The 27,119-nt window shown below is 43.4% G+C and overlaps 1 protein-coding gene across 1 annotated transcript; it reads left to right on the top strand.

Moving 5' to 3' along the window:
- The first annotated feature begins 1,495 nt into the window (after positions 1-1,495).
- On the top strand, positions 1,496-26,558 carry LOC145089030 (uncharacterized). The gene is made up of 13 exons (XM_079027530.1): positions 1,496-1,525; positions 1,638-1,706; positions 2,049-2,152; positions 17,193-17,196; positions 17,287-17,473; positions 17,528-17,980; positions 18,071-18,535; positions 18,603-18,919; positions 19,014-19,067; positions 19,175-19,688; positions 20,026-20,219; positions 26,370-26,399; positions 26,481-26,558. Exons 1-13 carry the CDS (start codon positions 1,496-1,498, stop codon positions 26,556-26,558), a joined length of 2,499 nt encoding a protein of 832 aa, XP_078883656.1.
- Positions 26,559-27,119: the final 561 nt, after the last annotated feature.

Here is a 27,119-nt window from a genome sequence, read left to right as displayed (position 1 = left end):
TACAACTGATTTTCATGTTTGAGTAAAGAGAGACTAATTAGACTTATTCAAGACTAAAATTTAGTGTCTAATACATTTCTGCTAGTTTAGGTTTGCAAGGAAGCATATTTAGCATCGCCGCTATTACCGCCGTCGGTAATAGCTTAAGTCCATTTCATCCCCATGTCAACATTCTACTTTCTCACTATCACTCCCACTTCTCTTCCCCGGCGATTATGACTCCACTTTAACCATTTGGAAAGCTTAAGGCCATTCACAAGTCAGTTATCACCTTGACCGACAGGAACAACCGGAACACCACCGGGGTTTTTATACCGGCGATTTTGGGGCGTTTACCAGCCATTTTGGGACGTTTACCGGCGATTAGGTGTGTTTTCGGTGACCCTTCCACCACAAAACCGCCGCCAATTGGTAATTTCTCGTCCCTCCTATCGGTTTTTCTCCTACGAATTGTGTCCTCTCTAAGATAATTTTTTTTGTGATCAAGAAATCCACAAACAGCCATTGTTACTGCTGCGGCGAGGCGCCATTGCATATTTTTCTGGCATAAACACCACCACAGATGCTTATAATTTCGAATTCAGGTAAGTGATTCTCTTTGGTATGCAAATAGATGGTATTTGGTATGCAAATATATGGTATTTGAGCTAAAACATATGGTATGCAAATTTTTATGACCTAAAATAATTATAGAATTATTTTGGTCATATTCAAGGTTATGATAAGAAATGTAACAATTATTACATAAATTTGATAGTATGCAAACATATGGTATTTGGTATTTGGTATTTAGTATTCAAATTTGTTTAATGCAACAGTTTAAATGTTTATGAGTGCATTTTGTTTTATGTTTATGTGTATTTGGTAAGCAATCATGTATGTGTGTATGAATGTACGCATATGTGTATTTGTATGTATTGTATATATATATATATATATATATATATATATATATATATATATATATATATATATATATAATGGATGTATGTGTATTGTGTATATGTGTCTTTGTATGCAATCAAAATTTTATGTGTGTATAATGTATGCATATGTGTATTTGTATATATTGTATATATATATATATATATATATATATATATATATATATATATATGTGTGTGTGTGTATGTGTGTATAGGTATGATGGATATATGTGTATTTGTGTGCAATAAGAATTTATGTATGTAGGATGTCTTAAATTCTTATGTCTTAATTAGGCAAACCTCAAAACTACAATGCTATAATTAAAAACAAAAAAGTAGGATGATATAAATCGTAATGTAATTTAATGCTATAATTAAAAAATAAAAAGTAGGATGCTATAATTCATTTCGTCATGTAAAGTATAATGTATAACTGAAACTTTATTTCGATTCCTAGTGTATGTGTATTTGTAATAGATTTGTATATGTATATCTTATAATGTTCTAGGAAATGGTGTCGATATGGCTCTTATTTTTGTAAATCATGGTGGTTGTTATGGGTCCTGGACATGGGGATGACACTTGAAAAGTTGGAACAAGTTCATAATAACCCCATCCTATCTGTTAACAACAACATAACTTTAGCCTACTTTTCCTTTTTAGATTCATTTCCATCATCTTAATCTTAATTTGGTTGTCTTTCTGTATCAGTTTGTAACTTGTGGTTTGGTTTCATTCATGCTCCAGATTGACTTTGTTTCGGAGCTACTTTCCAAACTCGTAAGTAAACGCATGAGCGACTTGATCATAAAAACCATAATATATATATATATATATATATATATATATATATATATATATATACAGAGAGAGAGAGAGAGAGAGGGAGAGAGAGGGAGAGAGGAAATAAATGTTTATGGTTGTGTATAGGTATGGAGAATCCTAAAATTTTGGGCTGGATTTTTGAAATGCATTTCACAAACACAACCACATTCTTTTCGTGTTTTATTAAACGTAAGTATGCCCCCTTGTTCACTTTCACTTTCATATTTTGTATTTGATTCTTTTTGGTTTATATTAAGTTATATATGAAATATGATTATTGCTTGTTGATGATTACAGTTTCCTTCACCACAACTTGAGGATGCTCTAGACAAGTATGGTAGCCTACAAAGTCCCCTTGCACAATATTCCAATCAACCTAGTATCAAAAACTCCTTGCCTAGGTACCTAACCCTATCTACCTACCTATATTTTCAAAAAAAAAATTAATTAGAAAATATAGCAATGACTTAATAGTAGTGGATTTGTCCTTGTGATATGTGTTTAGGTCAACTCTACAAAGAGGCATGACTCCACCCCACCCTTGCTACTTTCCAAGAGTAAATATAGTTCAAGATAACAATCGCCTCTTATCACATGTTGAGGCCCTCTCTCTCCCACTCTCTCTCTCTCTCTAACATCCAGTTTTCCAGGTATATAATATTTTATCATTTTAATTTGAGAATTTCATAGGGACTCGACGAGTTAGTGCCTCAACTCGTTGAGTAGGGACGCGATTGATGACGTGGATAAATGAATGGACTCGACAAGTCGGAGAGTTGACTCGTAGAGTCAGCGTTGATGAGGTAAACCCTAATATTCTGGGCCTGAGGACTATATAAGGACCTTATGGCCTCCCATTGCGTCCATATCTTCCAGAGAGCAACCCTAGAGAGCCATTGATCGAGTAGAGTGTGTGTGAGAGAAAGAGAGAGGGAGAGCTACTTTGAGCTTATTAGTATAACTTTTGCAAGAGAGAAGGAGATTTCAACCTAGAAGATAAAAGGAGGCTGCTAGATCTGAAGATCTCATTCAGAGGACTTCAATTGGAGGTATTATATTCGGCCCTTTCTTTCCTCAATTGTGTAGATAATTATTTTGGGGGTTAGGGTTTGTAATACCCTCTTGAATGGGGTTTTGGATGCATCAAATTCCCTTTCTATGCTTGTGTTGTAGATCTGGACCTTGTGAGGTCCAGACAGCCCGAAAGTAGAAAGTTATGGTTGTGTAACCATGGGGTTTTGGAGCTTGAGAGCGTTAATGGAATCTTGATGGTTTATAGAGCAATATACACCATGCATGGACCCCAAGTTAGGACCTTTACATGACTTTTGGATGCTAGGAGGCTAGATCTATGTTTTAGAGTTGTAGATCTGACCTTAGTCGATCAAATGAGAGGATTGTTCAGATGACTCGCCGAGTCCATGAAGCAACTCGACGAGTCGGATCGGGTTTGACCCTGGACCATTGACCCAGAGACAACTCGTTGAGTTGGGAGTCAACTCGATGAGCTGAGTTAATCTCGGTGAGAACAGTGAAGAAACGCGATTGGACTCGCCGAGTCACATGGGTGAACTCGGAGAGTCATGTCAACTTTGTCTGTTGAATTCGTGTGTTGGTCAGTTAAGGACTCTTTGGATATCTAGAGGGGTATAAGGGTCTTTTACCTATCATGAGGGTTAGAGGGTAAAAAAAGAGGACATTATATATATAAAGGGGCAAAATAGTGTTCTTGATTGAGTTGCTCGTCTATATTGTTAGCTGGAGGCTAGTCCGGATTACCACGTGTGTATCTATTTCCTACTAGTCACGAGGTGAGTCTTCTCACTATACATACCGTGAGGGGTAACCTACATGTGACCGGAGGGTCTTATGTGCATGCTCTATGTTTGAGATATCGTATACTGTGATATTCTCTTTATTGCTTTGTGATATGTATGTTATGTTTATTTGAGTATTGAGCAAAGGGATCAGAGGATCCAATATGAGTTGTGGATTGGAGGGTCCCACTAAGACACATTGACCATAGGGTCTTATTGAGTTACAGCCTCAAGTGGATAATGAGCTATGTGTGGTATTTTGGGGAACTCACTAAGCATTTATGCTTACCATGTTATGTGTTATGTGTTTCAGGTACTTTCGAGGACCGTGGGAAAGCTCCGACATGATTGTACACCTGCATTGAGAAGGAGTGATGATCTTGGATTTAGAATAAATGTTTTTGGAAAACTTTGTGAACACTTTTTGGAATTATGATATGACTTATGTTTCATGAATTTAAAAACGAAAATTTGGTTGAAAATTTTTGGTTGTTACAAGTTGGTATCAGAGCCTTGGTTTGAGGGATTCAGATGCACCATCGGGTACATTTGAACTCAAACTGAGAATTTGAGAAGATTTTCAAAAAGAAAAGAGTTTTTTAAAAGAGAAAGAGTTTAAGAGAAATCGAGATGGAGCAGTGTGTACAATCAGCTAGAGCCCGAACAGTGACTTCCCAAAATACCCTCACTTACTTACTTGTGCTATGAAAAAATTAATGAAATAATAGTGATGCATGCTAGAGAATAAGCTAGGTATTCCATATCTTAGGGCTAGGATGCCTCATTTGTGATGCCTTAGCTTAGGAATCGTAATTATTTGTTATGTGCTATGTGTATGTGATCATGAGAGTAGAGAACATGAGCATTTAAAGTAAGAGAGTTGAGACGAGATTAGTCTGATGTTGAGAGGGGTATAGTGCTTGGGAATTAGAATCGTAGGAGGAGGACATGGGATGACTACAAGCCGGATGTGGAAGGTAGTATTAGGCCCGTACTACTGAAAACATCATATTTGTATGCAACCTAAGTAGGAATTCTTAGGGAGCTAAGGAACAAGTAGGGAAAATGATCGAGTGTGAGTCTACTCGAACTAGTCTTTGACATGTTTGTGTTATGTTTTAGAGACATCGTGGTGGGGACACGCCACAACCCAGAAGGCGGTGGGGCTAGTGATGAGGAGATATAGAGGATCATTCATGAGGAGGTGGTTGCAGCCATCCGAGCAGAGATTCCTGAGATGTTTGGGTCTATTAAGACCACCTTGATTGAGAATTTCGACGAGCGATATGCTGCTATCACTGAGGATGTTGTTGCTGCCGCCACTGCAGCTATCACTGCTACTAGACCTCAGGGAGGTGACTCGTTGTTGTTTCGGGGTTTTAGCAACACGAAGCTACTAGAGTTGGATGGGACTCAGGACCTGATTGTTGCGATGAGATGGATCTTTGACATTGTGTAACATCCGGATTCTCGGGGTATGATAATTTCATTATTTTATTATTTATTTATGGAGGGCCTCGACGAGTTGGTGCCTCAACTCGTCGAGTAGAGGAGGATTTTTCCACGTGTTTTCGCGACCAGACTCGACGAGTCGGGTATCTGATTCGCCGAATCGGTGCTGGCAAATGAAACCCTAATCCCCGGGTTTGTGAGCCTATTTAAAGGCTCTTATGGCCTTCATTTGCGGCTATGTTGCCCCTGATAGAAACCCTAGAGAGCAGAGAGTGAGTTTGAGAGCTTGAAGAGGCAAATTTCATCATTTTGGTGTGGTTCTTGCTAGAAGGAAGAGGAGATCATCAATCTAGGGAGTGTGGGAAGCTTAGATCCGTGATCATATACTTGGAACATCATTCCTGGAGGTATAATTCTTTCCTATTTCATTTTGATGAATAGGATTCCATGATTTGAGGGTTTTTCCTCTATTTCTATATGAGATCTAGTGAGTATGAGACTCCCTTTTTGCTATTAGCATCAGATCTAGTCTATAGGGGGTCCATAGAGCCATTACCCTTCAACTTTATGCAAACTTATGAGAAATTGGGGACTATGTTGCCCTTTTGGGGGTTATTTCTCCATTTATGATCATTTATTGGTTGCATGCATGTAAAGGTTGTGCCTTTACGTGATATTTGAGGCCTAGTGTAGCACCTGGTTTCCGGTATGTGAATTTTATTTGAGCATTGCCCTAATTTAGCCTTAGACTCGGCGAGTCATAGGGTCCGACTCGCCGAGTAGGGACGAGACTCAGGACGCGTTTTAAGTAGGCGACTCGACGAGTCCATATCCTGGACTCGGCGAGTCACCGCTGCGGGATGAAACCCTAAGTTTCAAGGGTTTGCACCCTATTTAAACTCTCATTCCGCCCCAACTCGTCCCCATTCACCCCCAGAACTCCCCCTACATCGTTTTCCCTTGTTTCCTTGAGAGTTTGAGGTATTCTTGGTGTGTTCTTGAAGGTTTTGGAGAGTAAGAGGAGTAGATCAAGAAGAGGAGAAGGAGATCAGCCATCCTTGTGTCATTTCAACCTTTCCTTTGAGGTATAACCCGTTTTCCCCTTGATTCTATGCTTAAAACTTCATTTGGGTCCTTCTTGGTCAATTCCCCAAGTTTGCATGTTCATTATATGTTGCAATAAGGCGTTTGGCCTTTGGATCTATGTAAGATTGAGCTCCAGGAGCTCAGATCTGTTAGCTTTTTGGCCTCATGAGACTTGTTAGCCCTAGATCTACCATTTTGAGTCATTTTGAGCCCTATAATCCATATTGGTGAATATCCACACGTAAAGTTGGAAACTTTACGTGTGATTCGTGTCCTAGAAGTTCAGATCTATGAATGGCATGGTCTGGAACCGAGCAAATTGGTGTATTTAAGGAGTGCATGGAGACGACTCGGCGAGTCGCATAGGTGACTCGGCGAGTCTGGTCGCGAGTCACCGAATTGGTCCCTTCTTCATGTGTCGAGTTGAGCCTTGAGTCACAGGGGGTGACTCGGTGAGTTGGGAGCTGAACTCACCCATGTTAGGACTCGGCGAGTCAATGCCCTGACTCGGCGAGTCCAAGGCAATCTTCATAGCTCAAGAACAGACTCGGCGAGTTGTTCATACAACTCGGCGAGTCTTAGCATAAAGTGTTCATCGGATGAAGATGAACTCGACGAGTTGTTCATATAACTCGGCGAGTAGGATGAAGGTGTTGAATGGCAGTTAGAAGGTGAACTCGTCGAGTCATAGCCCGACTCGACGAGTAGAACCAGGGACCCAGGACATTGGTTTGCTAGGGACTCGGCGAGTGGTGATCCACTCGGCGAGTCGGGTCAACTGAAAGTTGACTCCAACTTTGGCTTATAGTTAATCCAGGGGTAAAATGGTCATTTTACCTAAAGGACAGTTAGCAGTGTTTGATTTAGTATGTCGTGGAAATTGCAGCCGGAGGACTCCCGGAGCAGCAGCATTCAGTTAGTTCCCGATCAGTTCAGCAGCTACTTCGAGGTGAGTTACCTTCCAGTAGCGGTGGGTCTAAGGCCACAATGCCGACCCACCAGTAGGAGTTGTATGATAGATGATTGTCTTTGTGATGTCATCTAAGTTCGCGAGCACCTGACATGTTATATGCTAGCATGATATGCTGTATGTGATAGTAGTCGAGTCGGTTGTTAGGACCGAAGGGTAGTCAGACACCCCAGATACGTCTGACAGTATATGATTATATGTTTGCATGCTGGCTTGTTATGTTATATGCGATAGAGGTAGTATGAGGGGACCAGTCCCTGTGGTCGGTTGTTAGGACCGACGGGTAGTCAGCACCCCAGAATGGCTTGACACGGGTAAGACGGCACCCCAGAATGGCCGTATGGGTAGGTCGGCACCCCAGAATGGCCGTACCGGGTAGTCAGGCACCCCAGAATAGCCTGGCAGTATATATATGTTATGTGTTTGTATGGTATGCGGTACGTTGGGGGAACTCACTAAGCTTTGTGCTTACGTTTTCAGTTTTGTTTTCAGGTATCTCTGCATCGAAGGGGAAGGAGCCGACGCGGTAGCGGCACGTCATACACACACTCTTCGGTTTCCGCAATTATGAGATTTACTGGGATTGTACTCTGATATTTTGATGGGATGTACGGTTTGACTTTTGAGAACATGGTTGCAATGTGTTATGGTGTGAACAAACAATGTTTCTTTTATTTAGACAATGTTTTAATTATTAATGCTTCTCTAAAGTAATATTAAAAAAAAAAAAAAAAAATTTTGGGTCGTTACAAGTTGGTATCAGAGCCCTGGTTTGAGGGATTCGGACACGCCTTCGGGAGTGTTTGGACTCAAACCGAGGGATTGAAAGATTTTTCCAAAAGAAATTATTCTTTAAAACCCGGAAAAGAGTCACGAGAAAGAGTAAAGTGTGTGACGTGCGCGACCGGCCGAGCTCAAGTAAGTATTCCCCATAGTACCCATACAAGTTTATGTTATGTTTATCAGCTTTATGAATATTGCATGCTAGAATAGGCTAAGGATCTAGGAGTGATGCCTTATGTGCCTGTTTATTTGTTGCAGCTTATTGAATATTGCATGCTAGAATTGAGTAGACAGCAGTAGGGTAGCCTGTTTAGGTTATGCCTGATAGTATGAGCTTAGCATCCTATGTTAAGTGTCGTTTCTTGTTTTAAGAACAGTTTTGGCTTGAGTCTGTTTTTCCTTATCCGAATGCTGCTTGCTTCGTGCTCGGTGGGATTCTGAGTAATGGGAGTGAGCCACTAGGTAAACACGTCACACCACATGTAATCGGGGTTGAATAATCCCAAAGTGTTGGAACTGGCCCTATTGCGCAGCTCTTGTTTGAGTCCAACCGTTGTAGGGACGGGCCTTTTACTTGAAGGATGATCTAACCCTCATCACAGGTGGTGGTGTTTAGGTGGTGGCTAACTGGCATTATGAGGAGACCTACAGCAGCTGAGGACCAGTTGTGTTGAACTTGAGTCCTCCCTAGGGCAAGCCTAGGGTGAGAATATCGGAGAGTAGCAGTAGTAGAGGGGAGTTGGTGGAGTCGAGGAATTCCTCGGAGAAGGTACGGATAGATGTGGAAGGTAGTATGGGCCCGTACTACTGAAAGCAGAGGATCCGTACCCGAGCCGAGGAAGGCCAAGACGAGACCAAGGAACCTGTAAGTAGTTGAGATCCCTCAGAAAGTTGCAGTACCACTAATGATTATTATTGATGTTTTGCAGAATGGTGGTACTTCGACCGAGATCGACAGATGGCGGGTCAGGAGAGGGGTCAGGTTCGGGATCTGGCACCGAGCCGATTGAGGAGAGGCTACGTGAGTTCATCACGTCGGAGATCACTAGGGGCATCCTTGAGTCGACCCCCATCATCTTTGGGTCGATCAAGGAAGGGATCGTGGAGATGATGGAAGATCGCCTACGGGCATTCAGGAGCGACTTGGCCTCTAGCCAGTCAGGATCTCGCACACTGTCCTTCAAGGACTTCAGGAGCAGTGGTGCGCCGGATTTCCATGGGGTGAAGGACCCCATTGTCGCCAGGCGGTGGATTGCGGATATCGAGTCTGCCCAGTTGATCAGCTTCTGCCCCGAGGGGTCGAAGGTGAGGTACGCAGCAGGATGTTTACGGGACCGGGCCCGAGATTGGTGGGAGTCAGTGGGTGACTCGATGGGGGCCTCGGCTATCGAGGCAATGACCTGGTCGGACTTTGTGGCTAGGTTCAGGGCAGAGTTTGCGCCAGCAGTCGAGCTTCAGCAGCTGGCCAGGGAGTTCTTAGACATGAGGCAGACGACAGAGACCGTGGCGGAGATCACCGCCAAGTTTCGGGAGAGGGCTTTATTGGTGCCCCAGTATGCAGGTGATGAGGATATGAGGAGGACTCGTTACCATGATATGCTTCGAGCTGACATTCGGGAGCATGTTAGTTTTTCGGCTTGCCCTACCCTGGACTCCATGATTGCCAGGGCTAGGGAGAGGGAGATAGATTTGGAGCACATCCGGAAACGGAAACTTGAGAATGGTCAGTCATCGGGGGCTTCGGGGAAGAAGCCCAAGGGATCAGATGGGAGGCCGAAAGGCCAGTCGGGACCGAGCCGCTGCGGGAGGTGCGGCAGGCCGCACGAGGGGGCGTGCAGGATGGGATCGTCAGGCTGCTACAAGTGCGGCAAGATTGGGCATATCAGCAGGGATTGCACTGCTCCTGCGACCATTATTCAGACATCGGAGTTGCTGTGTTTCCACTGCAACCAGAGGGGCCACAAGAAGGCCAATTGCCCTATGTTGACAGCTTCAGCGCCAGTGAAGGCGCCAGCTCCAGCGACCCTGCGGATCACGGATGGCCGTCAGGGCAAGGCAGAGGCTCCAGTGGTGAGGAGTCGGGCATTTCAGTTGACTGCCGAGGAGGCACGCGCCGCGCCCGATGTGGTGACGGGTATGATTCCTTCCTTCTATCTTTTATTTTACATTGTTATGATATTGATATGTGCTCCGTGTGTATACATGTGTATTAGGATCGTTCCATGTGAACGGCATCCCGGTTCAGGTATTGTTCGACTCGGGTGCATCCCGATCGTTCGTTTCTCTTGCTCTTAGCAAGAGATTTCATGAGACTTCAGGCGAGTTGGATTGCCCGTTAGAGGTAGAGATTGCCGATGATCGATCGGTGCGAGCATCGATGGTGTTTCGAGATTGTGTCCTGCGACTGTTTGAGGAGTGTTACCTGGTAGACTTGGTTCCCATTCCATTGCGTGGGAACAAGGTGATTATTGGTATGGATTGGTTGAGCCCTAATGGGGCAGTGATAGATTGCGCACAGCAGCTAGTGCGAGTCAAGACCCCAAGCGGGGGAGAGTTAGTGATCCATGGAGAGCGGCCGCAGTGTGGACCCACTGTATGTTCAGCAGCGAGGGCTAGGCGCTACCTTCAGCAGGGATGCGCGGGTTATGTCGCGTACGTGATGGACACCCGGGAGGCGGGTAAGGCAACCGTGAGCGAGGTCCCGGTGGTTCGAGATTTTGCTGATGTTTTTCCGGAGGAACTACCTGGGATACCTCCGGAGCGACAGGTGGAGTTCAGGATTGACCTCGTTCCCGGTGCGGCTCCGATAGCCAAAGCACCGTATCGGTTGGCTCCTCCCGAGATGCAGGAGTTGTCTACGCAGCTGCAGGAGCTGCTGGACAAGGGATTTATTCGGCCGAGCAGTTCGCCCTGGGGAGCCCCGATTCTGTTTGTGAAGAAGAAAGATGGGTCGCATCGGATGTGTATAGATTATCGGGAGCTGAACAAGGTAACGGTGAAGAACCGTTACCCGCTCCCGAGGATTGATGACCTCTTTGACCAGCTTCAGGGCGCATCTTGGTTCTCCAAGATTGATTTGCGTTCGGGTTATCATCAGATGAGGGTCAGGGAGGAGGATATGCAGAAGACCGCGTTTCGGACGCGCTATGGCCATTACGAGTTTGTGGTGATGCCGTTTGGGCTCACCAATGCTCCTGCCGCGTTCATGGACCTCATGAACCGTGTATGCAGACCGATGCTGGACCGGTCTGTGATAGTCTTTATCGATGATATCTTGGTTTATTCCAAGACTCGGGAGGAACATGAGGAGCATTTGAGAGAGGTGTTAGAGACCCTGAGGAGGGAGAGCTTGTATGCCAAGTTCTCCAAGTGTGAGTTTTGGTTGCGCGAGGTGCAATTTCTGGGGCACCTCGTCAACCAGAACGGGATTCTGGTCGATCCGGCCAAGGTTGAGGCCGTGATGAGATGGGAGGTTCCGAAGTCCCCATCTGAGATTGGGAGCTTCCTAGGATTGGCAGGCTACTATCGGAGATTTATCCAGGATTTCTCCAAGATAGCCGTGCCCCTGACGCGGCTGACGAAGAAAGCCGTGGTCTTTCGGTGGGGACCCGAGCAGCAGGCTGCATTTGAGACGCTGAGACAGAGATTGTGTGAGGCGCCGATCTTAGCCCTGCCGGAGGGCGTAGAGGATTTCGTGGTTTATTGCGATGCGTCCATTTCTGGGTTGGGCGCGGTGCTGATGCAAAGGGGGCATGTCATTGCTTACGCTTCGAGGCAGCTCAAGCCTCACGAGGCGAACTACCCGACGCACGATTTGGAGTTGGGGGCGGTGGTATTTGCCCTCAAGATTTGGCGACATTACCTCTATGGGGTTCGGTGTACCATCTACACGGACCACAAGAGCTTGAGGTACCTCATGGACCAGCCGAATCTGAACATGAGGCAGCGTCGGTGGTTGGATGTGGTGAAGGATTATGATTGCGAGATCCTTTACCACCCGGGAAAGGCCAATGTGGTGGCCGATGCGCTTAGCCGCAAGACGGCACCGATCAGGGACGCCTGTTTGAGGATGACTGTGGTGACTCCCCTGTTGGAGCAGATTCGGGAAGCTCAACAGGAGGCTATCAAGGAGGAGCATCGGAAGAACGAGCGCGTAGTAGGTCAGGTTTCCTCCTTCGATTATGATAGCCGAGGGTTATTGACACTACACCGTAGGGTGTGGGTGCCGTATCATGGGGGCGTGCGCCAGATTTTGATGGAGGAGGCGCACAAGTCCCGATTCTCTATTCATCCCGGGGCGACGAAGATGTATAGGGATCTTCGTCTAGACTATTGGTGGCCCTGCATGAAGCGGGATGTGGCATGGTACGTCGAGCGGTGCTTGACCTGCAGGAAGGTCAAGGCCGAACATCAGAGGCCGCATGGCAAGATGCAGCCGTTGGACATTCCACTGTGGAAGTGGGAAGATATCACGATGGATTTTATCACGAAGCTTCCCAGGACCGCGCGTGGAGTGGATTCGATTTGGGTCATCGTGGATAGATTGACCAAGAGTGCTCACTTTATTCCGATTCCGGAGAGCATATCGGCCGAGAAATTGGCCGACATCTATATCAGGGAGATTGTGGCACGGCATGGGGTGCCAGTATCGGTGATCTCGGACAGGGATGTGCGTTTTACTTCCAGGTTTTGGAAGAGATTCCATGACGAGTTGGGCACTCGTCTGCATTTCAGCACCGCCTTTCACCCGCAGACAGATGGACAGAGTGAGCGGACCATCCAGACTTTGGAGGACATGTTACGGGCGTGTGTTCTGGATTTCGGTGGTAGCTGGGATACCTATCTTCCTTTGGCTGAGTTCTCCTACAACAACAGCTATCACGCGAGTATCGACCGCCCTCCCTTCGAGATGTTGTACGGACGGAGGTGTAGGACCCCGATATGCTGGGGTGAGGTTGGCCAGAGAGTTATGGGAAGCACCGAAGTGGTGCTCAAGACGACTGAGAGGATACAGCAGGTCCGGAGCAGGCTTCAAACTGCTCAGAGTCGACAGAAAAGTTATGCCGACAAGCGTCGATCCGATTTAGAGTTCCAGGTCGGGGATATGGTCCTCCTGAAGGTGTCACCGTGGAAAGGCGTCATCCGATTCAGGAAGCGGGGCAAGTTGGGCCCGCGATTCATCGGACCGTTCAGGGTCTTAGCCCGGGTGGGCAGGGTAGCATATAGGCTGGATCTGCCAGCCGAGCTTAGCCAGATCCACAGCACTTTCCATGTTTCGCAGTTACGGAAGTGCCTAGTGGACGATTCTGCAGTAGTACCTTTGGAGGATATTCAGGTTGATGACAGCCTGAACTACATCGAGCGCCCAGTCGCAATCCTCGACAGGAAGTCGAAGGATTTAAGGAACAAGAGGGTGGAGCTAGTGAAGGTGCAATGGCAGCACCGCAAGGGTTCAGAGTGGACTTGGGAGCCGGTAGACGAGATGATGGAGCACTACCCCGAGCTGTTTCAGGATCAGGCGGCAGACTTCGAGGACGAAGTCTAAAATAAGTGGGGGAGATTTGTAGCACCTGGTTTCCGGTATGTGAATTTTATTTGAGCATTGCCCTAATTTAGCCTTAGACTCGGCGAGTCATAGGGTCCGACTCGCCGAGTAGGGACGAGACTCAGGACGCGTTTTAAGTAGGCGACTCGACGAGTCCATATCCTGGACTCGGCGAGTCACCGCTGCGGGATGAAACCCTAAGTTTCAAGGGTTTGCACCCTATTTAAACTCTCATTCCGCCCCAACTCGTCCCCATTCACCCCCAGAACTCCCCCTACATCGTTTTCCCTTGTTTCCTTGAGAGTTTGAGGTATTCTTGGTGTGTTCTTGAAGGTTTTGGAGAGTAAGAGGAGTAGATCAAGAAGAGGAGAAGGAGATCAGCCATCCTTGTGTCATTTCAACCTTTCCTTTGAGGTATAACCCGTTTTCCCCTTGATTCTATGCTTAAAACTTCATTTGGGTCCTTCTTGGTCAATTCCCCAAGTTTGCATGTTCATTATATGTTGCAATAAGGCGTTTGGCCTTTGGATCTATGTAAGATTGAGCTCCAGGAGCTCAGATCTGTTAGCTTTTTGGCCTCATGAGACTTGTTAGCCCTAGATCTACCATTTTGAGTCATTTTGAGCCCTATAATCCATATTGGTGAATATCCACACGTAAAGTTGGAAACTTTACGTGTGATTCGTGTCCTAGAAGTTCAGATCTATGAATGGCATGGTCTGGAACCGAGCAAATTGGTGTATTTAAGGAGTGCATGGAGACGACTCGGCGAGTCGCATAGGTGACTCGGCGAGTCTGGTCGCGAGTCACCGAATTGGTCCCTTCTTCATGTGTCGAGTTGAGCCTTGAGTCACAGGGGGTGACTCGGTGAGTTGGGAGCTGAACTCACCCATGTTAGGACTCGGCGAGTCAATGCCCTGACTCGGCGAGTCCAAGGCAATCTTCATAGCTCAAGAACAGACTCGGCGAGTTGTTCATACAACTCGGCGAGTCTTAGCATAAAGTGTTCATCGGATGAAGATGAACTCGACGAGTTGTTCATATAACTCGGCGAGTAGGATGAAGGTGTTGAATGGCAGTTAGAAGGTGAACTCGTCGAGTCATAGCCCGACTCGACGAGTAGAACCAGGGACCCAGGACATTGGTTTGCTAGGGACTCGGCGAGTGGTGATCCACTCGGCGAGTCGGGTCAACTGAAAGTTGACTCCAACTTTGGCTTATAGTTAATCCAGGGGTAAAATGGTCATTTTACCTAAAGGACAGTTAGCAGTGTTTGATTTAGTATGTCGTGGAAATTGCAGCCGGAGGACTCCCGGAGCAGCAGCATTCAGTTAGTTCCCGATCAGTTCAGCAGCTACTTCGAGGTGAGTTACCTTCCAGTAGCGGTGGGTCTAAGGCCACAATGCCGACCCACCAGTAGGAGTTGTATGATAGATGATTGTCTTTGTGATGTCATCTAAGTTCGCGAGCACCTGACATGTTATATGCTAGCATGATATGCTGTATGTGATAGTAGTCGAGTCGGTTGTTAGGACCGAAGGGTAGTCAGACACCCCAGATACGTCTGACAGTATATGATTATATGTTTGCATGCTGGCTTGTTATGTTATATGCGATAGAGGTAGTATGAGGGGACCAGTCCCTGTGGTCGGTTGTTAGGACCGACGGGTAGTCAGCACCCCAGAATGGCTTGACACGGGTAAGACGGCACCCCAGAATGGCCGTATGGGTAGGTCGGCACCCCAGAATGGCCGTACCGGGTAGTCAGGCACCCCAGAATAGCCTGGCAGTATATATATGTTATGTGTTTGTATGGTATGCGGTACGTTGGGGGAACTCACTAAGCTTTGTGCTTACGTTTTCAGTTTTGTTTTCAGGTATCTCTGCATCGAAGGGGAAGGAGCCGACGCGGTAGCGGCACGTCATACACACACTCTTCGGTTTCCGCAATTATGAGATTTACTGGGATTGTACTCTGATATTTTGATGGGATGTACGGTTTGACTTTTGAGAACATGGTTGCAATGTGTTATGGTGTGAACAAACAATGTTTCTTTTATTTAGACAATGTTTTAATTATTAATGCTTCTCTAAAGTAATATTAAAAAAAAAAAAAAAATTTTGGGTCGTTACACCTAGGAGGATAGATCCATCAGTTAGGGAAGCAGATCTGACCCTAGGAGGTCAGTTGAGCATTTCCATGAAAGGAACTCGCTGAGTCGATAAGGAACTCGAAGAGTCGAGTCGAGGTTGCCCCTTGATTCAGGACTGGGTTCACCCACCGAGTGGAAGGATCACTTGACGAGTCAAGGGAGGCATTAGGACGGGGAAACCCGCTTGGACTCGCCAAGTCACCCAAGGGTAGTCGACGAGTTGGTCAGTTGACTTTTGTTGACTTTTAGGGTTTTGACAACAAGTGGGCCTTTTGGGCCAGCAGAGGGGTAGAATGGTCTTCTCACTATACTTTACCTAGAGTGGTAATTAGAGCTATGTGACATAGTATCTTATTTGCTATCTATGTGATATGATTTCTATGTGTTTGTGTTATGTATGACTCAGAGTTAGGACCGGAAGGTCCATAGAGTTAGGACCAGAGGGTCCACAGAGTTATGTGACTGGAGGGTCCCACAGAGTTATATATGGCTGGAAGGTAACCAGAGTTCTAGCCTCGAGTTGCTTATATGTTGTATGTGGTATTTTGGGGAGCTCACTAAGCATTTTATACTTACAATGTTTGTGTATGCGTTTCAGGTACCGGTGATGATCACGGGAAGGCGCCGACATGATTTGTACACACTCATGGAGTTTTGTTATATGATTCTAGGATATGTTTTTACTATTATATCGGTGGATACAATGTGTTTGACAATATTTTATGAATGAAAGTGTGTTTTAAAATTCAAAAATTTGTTTTAAAAATCTGGTGTTACACATTGAGGGCAGGGGCGTAGGTAGTAACATTGAAGGTAGGTCCTAGGACCTACCTTTTTTATTTATTTTATATATGAAGTATTTGTTAAAAAAAATAAGGACCCATCTTATTTTTTATAAAAGACCTACCTTTGACATCAAAGCCCATATCTGTTTTTTTTTTTTTTTTATATCAATGCCCATATTTTTTTCCCATTATCTATTAAGTTGTAGCCCAATCCAATTGATCAATTATTTTATTTTTATTTAAAAAAAAAAAGAAATGGAAAAGACGCAAAGTCACAGTTTGGAAAATTGGAATCGATCATTCATCATCGTGAGTTCGTGACATCGTCCCTGTTGTGAGTGTCGTCGTCGACTCGTCGGTCGTCCTCGTCTTCCCGTCCGGCGGTAGCAGCTTATCGGCTATCGGCTATCGGAAATTTCTGATTGGCCACAGGGCACAACCGCACAGCCCACAGGCCATCGATCAACTGCTATTTGTTGGTCAGGTTTGAGGAATTGAGGTTTGTATTACATTACAATTTCATAAATCAGAATTCTTTGCTTTTTCTTGTTCAAAATCAAAACCCTTTGATTGATTAATGATTGTATATTTGTATGTTTTCATGATTTATATTACATTATCACTAAATCAGTGATTAGATTGCAGAATTCTTAATTTGTTTTTGTTAAGTGTTAACAGTTTTGATAATTCTTTGTGTATTTGATATAAAAACATTGTTTGTTCTGCTATTGTCTTGATTTTTATGTTATATTGTTAATTGTTATTGTCTTGATTTTGTGATTTGTCTATTACTCTATTTGATAACAAAAGATTGATAAATGATAAATTGATAATGGTTATTACTTATTAGTTTGGTACTTTTTATAACATTCAATTTCATAATTCAATTTTAGCATAAAGTATCAACATTCAAGAATGTCTTTGCATAAGTTTTATAAAAAAAGAAAGAAGATGGTGAACAACAACATAAGTATAAGAAGGTTGATTTAAACGCACTACTTGTTGATCCATTTGAACGACCAAGTATAGATATTTATCATGTAAACCAAAGAGATGAAATTAGAAGAGCATACTTGCAAAAAGGGCCTTTCCAACCTCTAAATCATAAGTTTGCACCACGTTATTTTGGAGGTAAACCTCGAAGATTTATTCAATCTTGGTTTGATGATAATAAATATTGGTTAGAATATAGTATAAAAGAAGATGCTGCATTCTGTTTGTGTTGTTATCTATTCAAATCAAGTATACCAAATCAAGGTGGATCAGATCATTTTGTGAAATATGGATTTAAAGCTTGGAATAGTAAATCAGGAATAGATAAACACAAAGAAGGAACTCCACACACTGTTGTTGTCCAAAAGTGTCAAAGTTTGATGAACCAAAGACAATCCATCATGTCAACTTTTGAGAAACAAATTACTTTACAAGAAAAAGAATATCGTACTCGTTTGAATGCTTCAATTGACTGTGTTAGGTTCCTACTCCGACAAGGTTTAGCGTTTTGTGGTCATAAAGAGAAGGAAGACTCAAATAATAAAGGTATCTTTCTTGAACTATTACAGTGGTTAGCCGATCGATGTGATGTTGTAGATCGTGTTGTGTTAAAGAATGCCCCAAAAAATGCTCAAATGAAATGCGGTGAAATCCAGAAAGATATTGTGCAAGCATGTTGAGAAGTAATTTTTAAAGATTATTATGGGAGAGCTTGGAAATGATTTTTTTTTTCAGTTTTAGTAGACGAGTCACGTGATGTGTCATGTAAAGAACAAATGGCATTGGTTTTGCAGTTTGTCAATAGAAAAGGTGAAGTTGTAGAAAGGTTTGTTGGCCTTAGAAATGTTAATGACACTTCGGCTTTGTCAATAAAGGCTACCATTTATGGTATGCTTTCAAAACAAAATTTGAGTCCTAGTAGGATTAGAGGACAAGGCTATGATGGTGCTAGTAATATGAGTGGTGCATTCAATGGATTGAAGACTTTGATTATGAATGAAACAAAATCTGCACACTTTGTTCATTGTTTTGCTCACCAATTACAGTTAGCCCTAGTGTTTGTTGCAAAGAATCATAAGACGGTTAATGATTTTTTTGATGTGGTTTCTCGGCTGTTAAATATTATTGGATCTTCTTACAAACGACAAGCTAAGTTAAGAAAAAAACAAGCAGATAAAGTTATGGAAGCATTAGCTGATGGTATGGTTTATTTTCATTTGTTTATGCTAATTATTCGACTAATTAATTTTTATGTGGTTTATTTTAGGTGAGCTTGAGAGTGGTACTGGTTTGAATCAAGAAGTCGGTATTAAACGACCGTCTGATACTCGATGGGGTTCTCATTTTGCATCTTTATTAAATATCCAAACCATATATGCTTCCATTTGTGATGTACTTGAAGACCTTGGTGAATTTGATAGTGATAGTGATCGTAGAGCTGAAGCAATTCGCATCTTAAAGTGGTTAAAATCATTTGATTTTGTGTTTTGTCTACATTTGATGATTGATATCTTGGGAGTGACAGATCATTTAAATACAATACTACAAAGAAAAGACCAAGATATCATAAATGCCATGAATCAAGTTAGTAGTTCAAAAAAAGCAATTCAAGAAATTAGGGATATAGGATGAGAACCACTTTTAGAGAAAGTTACGTTGTTTTGTGCTAAAAACGAAGTTAAAGTTGTGGATTTGGAAGATGAATATTTTAATGGATATAGTCGTCGCAAAGGTTCACATGTTAGTAATGTTTCTTATTACCAATTACCACATTGATTTATAAATTTATTGTGTTTTATCATTAGTTATTAATATATATGTGTATATATTATTTTTAAGGTTAATAACTTGCACCATTATCAAGTTGATGTCTTTAAGGAGGTGATTGATATGCAACTTCAAGAGCTTAACCATCGCTTTAATGAAGCAAACACGAATTTACTTCTTTGTATTGCTTGTTTGTGCCCAAGTGAATCTTGCAAAGCCTTTGATTTAGAAAAAATAATGAAAATGGCTTCACTTTATCCGGAAGAGTTTCCAACAGAATACGATCTTCGAGTTCTTGAAGTGGAACTTGGAAATTACATTAAAGATGTGCGACAAGATGCACGATTTCATGATTTGAAGAGTATTGGAGATCTTGCCAAAAAGATGGTTGAAGAAAAGAAGCATATAATATTTCCTAAGATTTACCTTCTTATGAAACTTGCATTGATCTTACCCGTAGCAACAGCAAGTGTAGAACGCGCATTTTCAGCAATGAAGTTGATAAAGACTGATATACGCAACAAAATAAGTGATCAGTTTTTGAGTGATAGTTTAGTGTCGTATATTGAAAAAAATGTTTTAAAAGGTATTGGTAACGATGCAATTGTGACAATGTTTCAAGCTATAAGACCTCGTAGGGTTCAATTGTAAGAACTTTATTATACCTATTGAACTGATGTTTAAATATTTTAGTCATACAACCCGACCCATCATCGCTAGTATTTTTTAAACTTTCATATTTTTTTTTGTCTTATTTACATAAGTAACCACATGGTTTTTGGTTCCAGATTCGCCACTGATTGAGGGGTGTTTCTATACTTGTTCGTGCCCTGATCACTTGAGAGTTCGGTTTGCGTTGAACCAACTTCGCTTGGGGGCGAAGGACTGGTGGAAATTTGTGACTTCTAATTTTACCTATGCAGACCTTGCTGCAGTGACATGGGAGAGATTTGTTCATATGTTCCGAGATGTGTACATCCCCCCGATACAGAGGGAGCGATTGGCACAGGAGTTCCTGTCTCTCAAGCAGAAGACAGAGTTAGTCACTGAGATCTCGAGGATGTTTCACGAAAGGGCGATATTTTGCCCTGAGCATATGCCCATTGAGCAGGCACATGTGAGTCGATACTTGAGCATTCTGAGGAGGGTATACGAGAGTTCTTGGCGAACTCATCATACAGGACATTGGCCAAGCTTCATGCCAATGCCAGGAGGATGGAGATTGAGCTTGAGCTACAGACCAGGGAGGAGGAGGAGTCCCGGGGTAGGGACCGGAGTCCAGTGCAGTCGCAGCCGGCGATGAAGCGGGCCAAACACGCTGATACTAGATTTGGGGGCTAGAAGGTTCGCACTTGTGGCAAGTGTTGTAAGAGCCACGAGGGTACATGTTGTATAGGGATTTGCTACAAGTGTAGCAAAGAGGGGAACATGGCGAAGGACTGCCCCAAGGGATTATCGGTTTGCTTCCATTGCAACCAGACAGGTCACCGTAAGGCCGAGTGTCCTCAACTCGTGCAGGGGTCAGCACATGGATATGCACCAGCTTCGGTGCGTGCTACTGATAGTCAGCCTGTGAAGGTCGAGGCGTCGAGGGTTCATGGGAGAGCCTTTCAGCTGAAAACGGAGGAGGTCCGTGCAGTACCTGACATCGTGGTCGGTATGTAATTTGTTCATTCCTATGATTATATTGAGATATTGTGCTTATATCATGATGTGTATAGGTACTTTTCTTGTGAATTTTGTGTCCCTAGCTTTTAGTCTTCACCTCCGCATTAGGCGTGAGGCTTTGAATCGGCCTCTGAGGGTTTGCATAGCCGACGAGCATATGGTTTTGGCTACTGATGTGATTTGAGGGTGTACTCTAGAGATTTTTGGTGTTGAGTTTTCGATAGACCTAGTACCGATTGCTATGGGTGATGTCTGTGTCATTGTGGGCATGGACTGGTTGAGTCGATTTTGAGTTATGATAGAATGCGAGCGTCAGTTCGTGACTATACGAGACCCTAGTGGGGGAGTACTTACGGTGTACGACGAGGGTACTAGGCCTGATTCGACTTTCTGCTCTGTTGCCTGAGCGAGATAGAGTTTACAGCAGGGATGCATGGGGTATGTGGCATATGCGATTGATACGCGGGTTGCTACTGAAAGAATGAATTGTATCTACGAGTTGTCGATTGTATGTGAGTTTGAGGATGTGTTTCCCAAAGAGTTGCTAGGTTTTCCACCTGAGAGATAGGTGGAGTTTCGGTTTGATGTGATCCCAGGAGAGGCACCTGTTGCCAAGGCACCCTATAGCCTTGCACCACCAGAGATGCAGGAGTTATCCTCTCAGCTCTAGGAGCTATTGGGGAAGGGGTTCATTAGACCAAGTAGCTCACCGTGGGGAGATACGATCCTTTCTTTTAAGAAAAATGATGGTGTACACCGTATGTGTATTGACTACCGGGAGTTGAACAACTTGATGGTAAGAACCGTTATCCACTTCCGAGGATCGATGACTTGTTCGATCAGTTGCAGGGTGCATCTTGGTTTTCCAAGATTGACTTGAGGTCTGGTTATCATCAGATGAGGGTTCGTGATGAGGATATTCAGAAGACGACCTTTCAGACTCATTATGGGAATTACGAGTTTGTGGTGATGCCTTTTGGACTCACCAATGCACCGGCAGCGTTCATGGAACTCATGAACAGGCGTGCAGGCCCATGTTGGATCGGTTAGTGATTGTGTTCATCAACGATATTCTGGTATACTCAAGGTCTAGGGAACAACATGAGGAGCACCTCAGAGAGATTTTGCGAGTTTTGAGATCGGAGAGGCTATATGCCAAGTTCTCCAAGTGTGAGTTCTAGTTACGGGAGGTCCAGTTTCTAGGACACCTTGTTAATCAGAAGGGGATTTTGGTCGACCCGGCCAAGATTGAGGCAGTTATGCGATGGGAGGTACCAAGATCTCCATCTGATATCATGAGTTTCTTGGGGTTGGTCGGCTATTACCGAAGGTGTATTAAAGATTTCTCTGAGATTGTCGTTCCACTCACCAGATTAACCCGGAAGGGTGTTGCTTTTATTTGAGGTTCTGAGCAGTAGACCTCGTTTAAGAACCTTCGGCAGATACTGTACGAAGCCCTGATGTTAGCCCTTCCAGAGGGAGTGGAGGACTTCGTAGTTTTCTGTGATGCGTCTATATCGGGATTAGGTGTTGTTCTGATGCAGAGGGGGCATGTGATAGCATACGCATCGAGGCAGTTGAAGCCTCATGAGACAAGATATCCTACCCACGATCTGGAGCTGGGGGCGGTGGTGTTCACCCTCAAGATTTGGCGTCACTATCTGTATGGGGTTCGTTGAACCATTTACACATACCATAAAAGTCTGAAATATCTTATGGACCAACTCAATCTGAATACGAGGCAGAGGAGGTGGTTGGATGTGGTAAAGGATTATGACTGTGAGATTTTGTATCGCCCGTGCAAGGCTAATGTGGTAGCTGACGCCCTGAGCCGTAGAGCAGAGTGTGCTCTGATCCTAGACATATGTATGAGGATGACGGTGATGACTCCAGTCTTAGATACCATCCGGGAGGCCCAGGCGGAGGCTGTAAGACTAGAGAACCGTAAGAGGGAGTGGGTGATTGGGCAGGTATCTGCATTTGTGACGGATACCCGAGGGCTTTTGACTTTCCGAGGGCAGATTTGGGTGCCCTATACGGGCGGAGCTCGGAGTATATTAATGGAGGAGGCGCATAGGTCGAGGTTCCCGATTTATCATGGGGCCACTAAGATGTATTTAGACTTGAAGAGGGATTATTGGTGGCCCTATATGAAGAGGGATGTTGCGTGGGTAGTTGAGAGGTGTTTCACCTGCCGTCAGGTCAAAGCAGAGCATCAACGTCCACATGGTCCATTGCAGCCTCTGGAGATTCCTCGGTGGAAGTGGGAACAGATCTCCATGGGCTTTATCACCAAATTACCAAGGATTACACGTAGGGTCAACACAATTTGGTTAATCGTTGACCGACTAACGGATAGTGCTCACTTTCTTGCTATTAGTGAGAGCTCTTTGGTGGAGAAATTAGACGAGATTTATGTGAAGGAGGTGGTGTCTCAGCACGGGGTGCCGGTTTCAATAGTGTTAGACCGAGATGTGCGTTTCACCTCTAGATTCTGGGGGAAATTTCACTAGGAGTTAGTTACACTTCTGCATTTCAATACCACATAGCACCCACATATAGATGGGCATAGTGAGCGGATGATTCAGACACTCGAGGACATGTTGCGTGCCTGTGTTTTAGACTTTGGAGGGAGTTGGGACACATACTTGCCTTTGGCTGAGTTTTCATACAACAACAGTTACCATTCGAGCGTAGGCATTCCTCCTTTTGAGCTGTTATATGGAAGGAGGTGTTAGACTCCCATTCGCTGGGGAGAGGTGGGTCAGAGAGTGATGTGTGGCACTGAGATAGTGCTCAAGATGACTGAGTAGATTCAACAGGTTAGATAGAGGCTACTGATGGACCATAACTGCCAGAAGAGTTATGCAGATAGACGATGTTCCGATCTGGAGTTCCAGGTTGGCGATTTTGTGCTCCTAAAGGTATCCCATTGGAAGGGAGTGATCCGATTTAGGAAGAGGGGCAAGTTGGGGCCCTGATACATTGGTCCTTTTAGAGTGATTGCCAGGGTGGGCAAAGTGGCCTACCGGTTGGAGCTGCCTGTTAAATTAGGCCAAATCCATAACACCTTCCATGTGTCCCAACTGAGGAAGTGTGTAGCCGACGAGACGACAATAGTGTCATTGGAGGGCATTCAGGTTGATGTGATCCTAAAATATGTTGAGACGATGATTGCAATTTTAGATCGGAAGGCGAAGATTCTGAGGAACAAGGAAGTGCCCCTGGTGCAGGTTTAGTGGCAACATCGGAGGGGATCCGATTTTACTTGGGAACTGGAGTCGGAGATGCGAGAGCAGCATCCTGAGCTATTTTTGGAGCATGACTTTGAGGGCGAAGTCATATTCTAGCGGGGGAGAATTGTAACATCCAATTTTCCAGGTATAATATTTTATTATTTTAATTTGAGAATTTCAGAGGGACTCGACAAGTTGGTGCCTCACAATACTCAACGCAATTACCACAAAATATACATATTCCAAAATCAATACTGACGCAGATAAATGAGTAGACTCGACGAGTCAGAGAGCTAACTCTCCGAGTCAGCACTGATGAGGTAAACCCTAATATTCCGGGCCTGAGGCCTATATAAGGACCTTATGGCCTCCCATTGCGGCCATATCTTCCATAGAGAAACCCTAGAGAGCCATTGAGCGAGTAGAGTGAGATATATATATATATATATATATATATATATATATATATATATATAGCTACTTTGAGCTTATTAGTATAACTTTTGCAAGAGAGAAGGAGATTTCAACCTAGAAGATAAAAGGAGGCTGCTAGATCTGAAGATCTCATTAAGAGGACTTCAATTGGAGGTATTATATTCGACCCTTTCTTTCCTCAATGGTGTAGATATATTATTTTGGGGGTTAGGGTTTGTAATACCTTCTTGAATAGGGTTTTGGATGCATCCAATTCCCTTTCTAATATTGTGTTGTAGATCTGGACCTTGTGAGGTCCAGAGAGCCCGAAAGTAGGAAGTTATGGTTGTATAACCACGGGGTTTTGGAGCTTGAGAGTGTTAATGGAGTATTGATGGTTTATAGAGCAATATACACCATGCATGGATCCCAAGTTAGGACCTTTACGTGACTTTCGGATGCTAGGAGGCTAGATATATGGTTTAGAGTTGCAGATCTGACCTTAGTCAATCAAATGAGAGGATTGTTCAGCTGAATCGCCGAATCCATGAAGCGACTCGATGATTCGGATCGGGTTTGACCCAAGACCATTGACCTAGAGACAAGTCGTCGAGTTAGGAGTCAACTCGACGATCTGAGTGAATGCCGATGAGAACAGTGAAGAAACGTGATTGGACTCGCCGAGTCACATGGGTGAACTCAGCGAGTCAGGTCAACTTTGTATGTTGACTTTATGTGTGGGTCATTTAGGAACTTTTTGTATATCTAGACGAGTATAAGGGTCTTTTACCTATCCTGAGGGTTAGAGGGTAAACAAAGATGACTTTATATATATAAAGGGGCAAAATAGTGTTCTTGATTGAGTTGTTCGTCTATATTGTTAGGTGGAGGCTAGTCTGGATTACCACGTGTGTATCTATTTCTCACTAGTCACGAGGTGAGTCTTCTCACTATACATACCGTGAGGGGTAACATACGTGTGACCGGAGGGTCTTATGTGCATGCTCTGTGTTTGAGATATCATATACTGTGATATTCTCTTTATTGCTTTGTGATATGTATGTTATGTTTATTTGAGTATTGAGCAAAAGGATTAGAGGATCCAATCTGAGTTGTGGACTGGAGGGTCCCACTGAGACACATTGACCAGAGGGTCTTATTGAGTTACAACCTCGAGTGGCTAATGAGTTGTGTGTGGTATTTTGGGGAACTCACTAAGCATTTATACTTACCATGTTATGTGTTATGTGTTTCAGGTACTTCCAAGGATCGTGGGAAAGCTCCGACATCATTGTATACCTGCATTGAGAAGGAGTGATGATCCTGGATTTAGAATAAATGTTTTTGGAAAACTTTATGAACACTTTTTGGAATTATAATATGACTTATGTTTTATGAATTATAAAACGAAAATTTGGTTGAAAATTTTTGGTTGTTACACACACACACACACTATCTCTCTCTCTCTCTCTCTCTGGAAGTGTATCATCCTTTAATTCGTTGTTATGTTTTGTATTTCATTCAGTATGTAGCGACTAGTGACTAGTCAGTAAGTTTTCTTTCTCTCTTAAGGACCTTTTTGTCTTATCAAATTACCACATTATCTATCCCTAGGACATTGTCAATTCCAGAGAGGTAACTTATATTTTATATTGGAAACTTGAATCATATTCTTCCTTCCTACATAAATTATGTTGAAAACAGGTATGCAAGTTTATGGGGGCTTCAAAGTTATCCTTTTGTCAAGAGTATGGCTCCTAGCTAAAAGAAGAATATGTATTAGTGAAGCATTTACCAAAAATCTCAAACTGGGATGATGAAAGAAAATTCTCCTCCTGTTTTTGGTTGAATTGTTGCAATGACAACTGGCAAAAGGTATTTTACTATTTCACTCTTTCATATTAACTTTTATAATCTACATGTGTGTTAAATTTTAATATTTTATATAGGTATGGGCTGTATTGAAGCCTGGATTCTTGGTATTTCTAGAAGACCCATTTGACAATTGGCAAAAGTTATTTTACTACATGTGTATTAAATTTTAATATTTCATAACATAGATTGATGATACTTTAAGCCTTTCTGAATACAAATGTGTTGATGATGAAAGCATGTATCATGTGGAAACAGAAACATAACAATAAGAAATAGAAACAAGAAGGTGTCCCTTAATAGCAATGTAGTATTAGGTTATACAGTTAGGGAAAACCTGTTAATAACAATGTAAAGTTAGATCCCTTTAATATCAATGTATTACAATTTTTTGACATGATGTTATTGGATAAAATTGATTGTTTTGGTATATATTTGTGTGGCAACCATCAATTTTGGTCAAGCAAAGTCAACAAAGTAAACCTGCTCAACCCAACTGGTACTAGTATGTTAGGGTTTATGCTATGTTTCCTAAAGAATAACTTACTATCATAATACAAAGTATCACTCGGAGATTTCAAATTTTCAAATATAAACCCTAAATAGGGTGAATAACGTAACAACTCGATGAAATTCAACTATGTATCCTTCGGGGATATGTAACACTCATAACACGGCGTAGTGGAGTTTATAATCCTAGCACTATGGGGCAAAACCATAATAAAGACTACAAACATAATCTCTCTCTCTCTCTCTCTCTCTCTTTCTCTTTCTCTTCCAAATCTCTACTATATCTCTCTTGGTAACTAGAATCACACTTCTAACCT

Source organism: Lactuca serriola, chromosome 2, assembly GCF_051521515.1.
Source record: "Lactuca serriola cultivar US96UC23 chromosome 2, Lser_US96UC23_V15, whole genome shotgun sequence".
Taxonomy (NCBI): Eukaryota; Viridiplantae; Streptophyta; class Magnoliopsida; order Asterales; family Asteraceae; genus Lactuca; species Lactuca serriola.
This window is presented reverse-complemented; position numbering and strand designations above follow the sequence as displayed.

Bases quoted from the DNA above. Each gene is read 5' to 3' on its own strand.
- LOC145089030 (XM_079027530.1), top strand. From the start codon at position 1,496: ATGGGGATGACACTTGAAAAGTTGGAACAA. The intron at 18,536-18,602 runs GTATGGTTTATT...GGTTTATTTTAG, and splicing joins TATGGAAGCATTAGCTGATG to GTGAGCTTGAGAGTGGTACT. The intron at 20,220-26,369 runs GTGAGTCGATAC...TATTTTATATAG, and splicing joins TGCCCATTGAGCAGGCACAT to GTATGGGCTGTATTGAAGCC.